This window comes from Colobus angolensis, unplaced genomic scaffold, assembly GCF_000951035.1.
Source record: "Colobus angolensis palliatus isolate OR3802 unplaced genomic scaffold, Cang.pa_1.0 Scaffold128, whole genome shotgun sequence".
NCBI classification, from domain to species: domain Eukaryota; kingdom Metazoa; phylum Chordata; class Mammalia; order Primates; family Cercopithecidae; genus Colobus; species Colobus angolensis.
In genome coordinates, this window is record NW_012114030.1 from 2,845,668 (window position 1) to 2,848,033 (window position 2,366).

The window sequence follows — 2,366 nt, forward strand, 5'->3', positions numbered from 1 at the left end:
TGGTACCTGCAGACAGAGGAGTGCAAAGCGAGGAGGGCAGGAGGATATTAAGCCATGTGTTCTCTTTCCAGTCAATTTCGCCACTGGGCCCCAGGGCCTTCACCTGCTGTTTGAGAGGCCCCGGCCGCCCCCGTTTCTGGGCCCTAGCCCACCAGATCGCTGTGCTGGCTTCCTGGAGCCAACCTGGTTGGCAGCACCCCCACGCCTGGCAAGGCCACCCCGCTTCTATGAGGCGGGTGAGGAGCTAACTGGACCCGGGGCCGTGGCTGCTGCCCGCCTTTACGGTCTGGAACCTGCTCACCCCTTGCTCTACAGCCGCTTGGCTCCTCCACCGCCACCTGCTGCGGCCCCAGGCACCCCTCACCTTCTCAGCAAGACCCCACCAGGAGCCCTTTTGGGGGCACCACCTCCACTTGTGCCCGCCCCCCGGCCCAGTTCCCCACCTAGGGGCCCTGGCCCAGCTCGGGCTGACAGGTGAGGGGAGGGGAGGGGTCGGGGCAAAGCTCCATCTCCCGTTCCTTTAACCAGGTCCTAGGGCTGAGGTTTTAAGCCAGGGCTGGAGGGCAAAGGTCATAACCTCACCAGCCACCTCTGAGGTCATGGAACCTGGGAACAGAAGCCTCATCCCCCACAAGACCAAGCATCACATGGAGTGTAGGGTCACTGGGAGAGCAGGGGTCACAGCCTCTAGAGAGGGAGAGGGGTGTGTACATGGGAGTGTGGCTCATCTCGGGGGCCATGGGGCCTCCTGAGGTGCACCTTTGCCCCTCTAAGGGCCTCTAGGCCCTGGGCCTGTCTCCCCAAGGGCTCACTAAGCCAGAGGCCAAAGTGCCCCCTCCACCTACCACCCAAGTCCTCATGCCCTCCGAGGGCTGGAGGAGGGGCTTAAGGAAGGGGGGTTCCATGTACATATTTATCACCCCTTTCACATAGCCCCAAGACCTTTTGTACATTTTTACAGGGGTGCCCCTCCCAACAGTCCCCTTCCTGGTTAATTAAATCCTCAGACTGGTGCTGTGTTCCTAGCCTCTGGCCTCTCTGTGGGGGAGGGAGATTGCAGGAGGAAGAGCCGGGAAGGGACAGTCAGGCTTCTCCCTGGGAAGGTGGGGCCAGCAGGAGATGACCAACAGGGGGCGGGACCTGGGGACCTGGGCTGGAGGGAAGGGCAGAAGCTTCCTGCTTGGCTGACAGCCCTGGTTCCCCCAACATGTTCCCATTCACTCTGCCCCCACCCTCAAAGGCTCAGCCTCTAAATCTCAGACTCCACCACTTCTTAATGGCTCAGTCCCCGTTACCCCATTTCCAAGTGCCCCCAGGACTCCTGGGCCCTGCTTCCCTGAACCCTGTTCTCTAAAACCCTGCCCCAGGCTAAGGGTGTCCAGAGAAGGTCACCATGTACCACACACCAAAGAAGGGGGTCGGCCCAGGGGTGGGCGACACAGGCAGCTTCTTCGGCAGCCTCACGGCAGCAACCCCAGCCTTCCCAAAGCAGCAGGCGCCTCCAGGCTGGGGCCCAACCTAGAAGGCAGGGGTCAATCTAACAAAACCCTAACGTTGACTTTTTTCCCCGGTGGGGCTTATTCTGTAACATGACTTGCGGATATTTATATAAAAATGAGTGTTACAATGAGACCCTTGGCTCCTCTTTGAGTGTGTGTGGGGTGGGTTGAACTGGGGTGGGGTGTGTGGGTCCTGGGGTAAGGAAGGGATTAGGACAGTACTGTGCATATCCTGCCAAGGTTTTCCTCCCTCCCATCCGCCTGGGTGAGTTGGGCTGCCACTTCTGGAGGGATGGTTTCGAGGGTTGGACACTGAAGTTTTTCACATTATTTTTCTATAACCAGGAATACATAGTATGTAGGACTCAAGCAACCCAGCAAGAGACACTGAGCAAAACATTAAATTTCTCTTTCACCTGCCAACCTGCCCAAGCCCCCATCCCCTTCCCCCAGGTAACCACTGTCAATCATTCTGTGTGTATTCTTCAGGTCCTATGTGTTTACCTGCACATGTCTGCACAGGCAGAGTATGTTAAAAAAGATCTATAATTTAAAATTTTTCTGGTTTTTGTTAAGTAATACATAGTCATATAAAACCATTTACACACACAAGTACGGAGCACAGAGGGAAAGTGCCCCCATCTTGCCACCTCTTTAGGATAACCACTGTTTTGTTTTGTTTTGTTTTTTTGAGACAGAGTTTCATTCTTGTTGCCCAGGCTGGAGTGCAATGGCGTGATCTTGGCTCACCGCAACCTCTGCCTCCTGGGTTCAAGCGATTCTCCTACCTCAGCCTCCCGAGTAGCTGGGATTATAGGCATGTGCCACCATGCCCGGCTAATTTTGTATTTTTTTTTTTTTTTAGTA

The 2,366-nt window shown here is 55.9% G+C and overlaps 1 protein-coding gene across 1 annotated transcript in view; it reads left to right on the forward strand.

Annotated features, from left to right (window-relative positions):
* The window catches only part of FBRS (fibrosin), a 6,460-nt gene extending 4,828 nt beyond the window's left edge, over positions 1-1,632 (forward strand). The window contains exon 13 of the mRNA XM_011933656.1: positions 72-1,632. Within this exon, the coding sequence (XP_011789046.1) occupies positions 72-478 (407 nt within the window). The 3' untranslated portion in view covers positions 479-1,632. The remainder of the gene's footprint in view (positions 1-71) is intronic.
* The last annotated feature ends 734 nt before the right edge of the window (positions 1,633-2,366 follow it).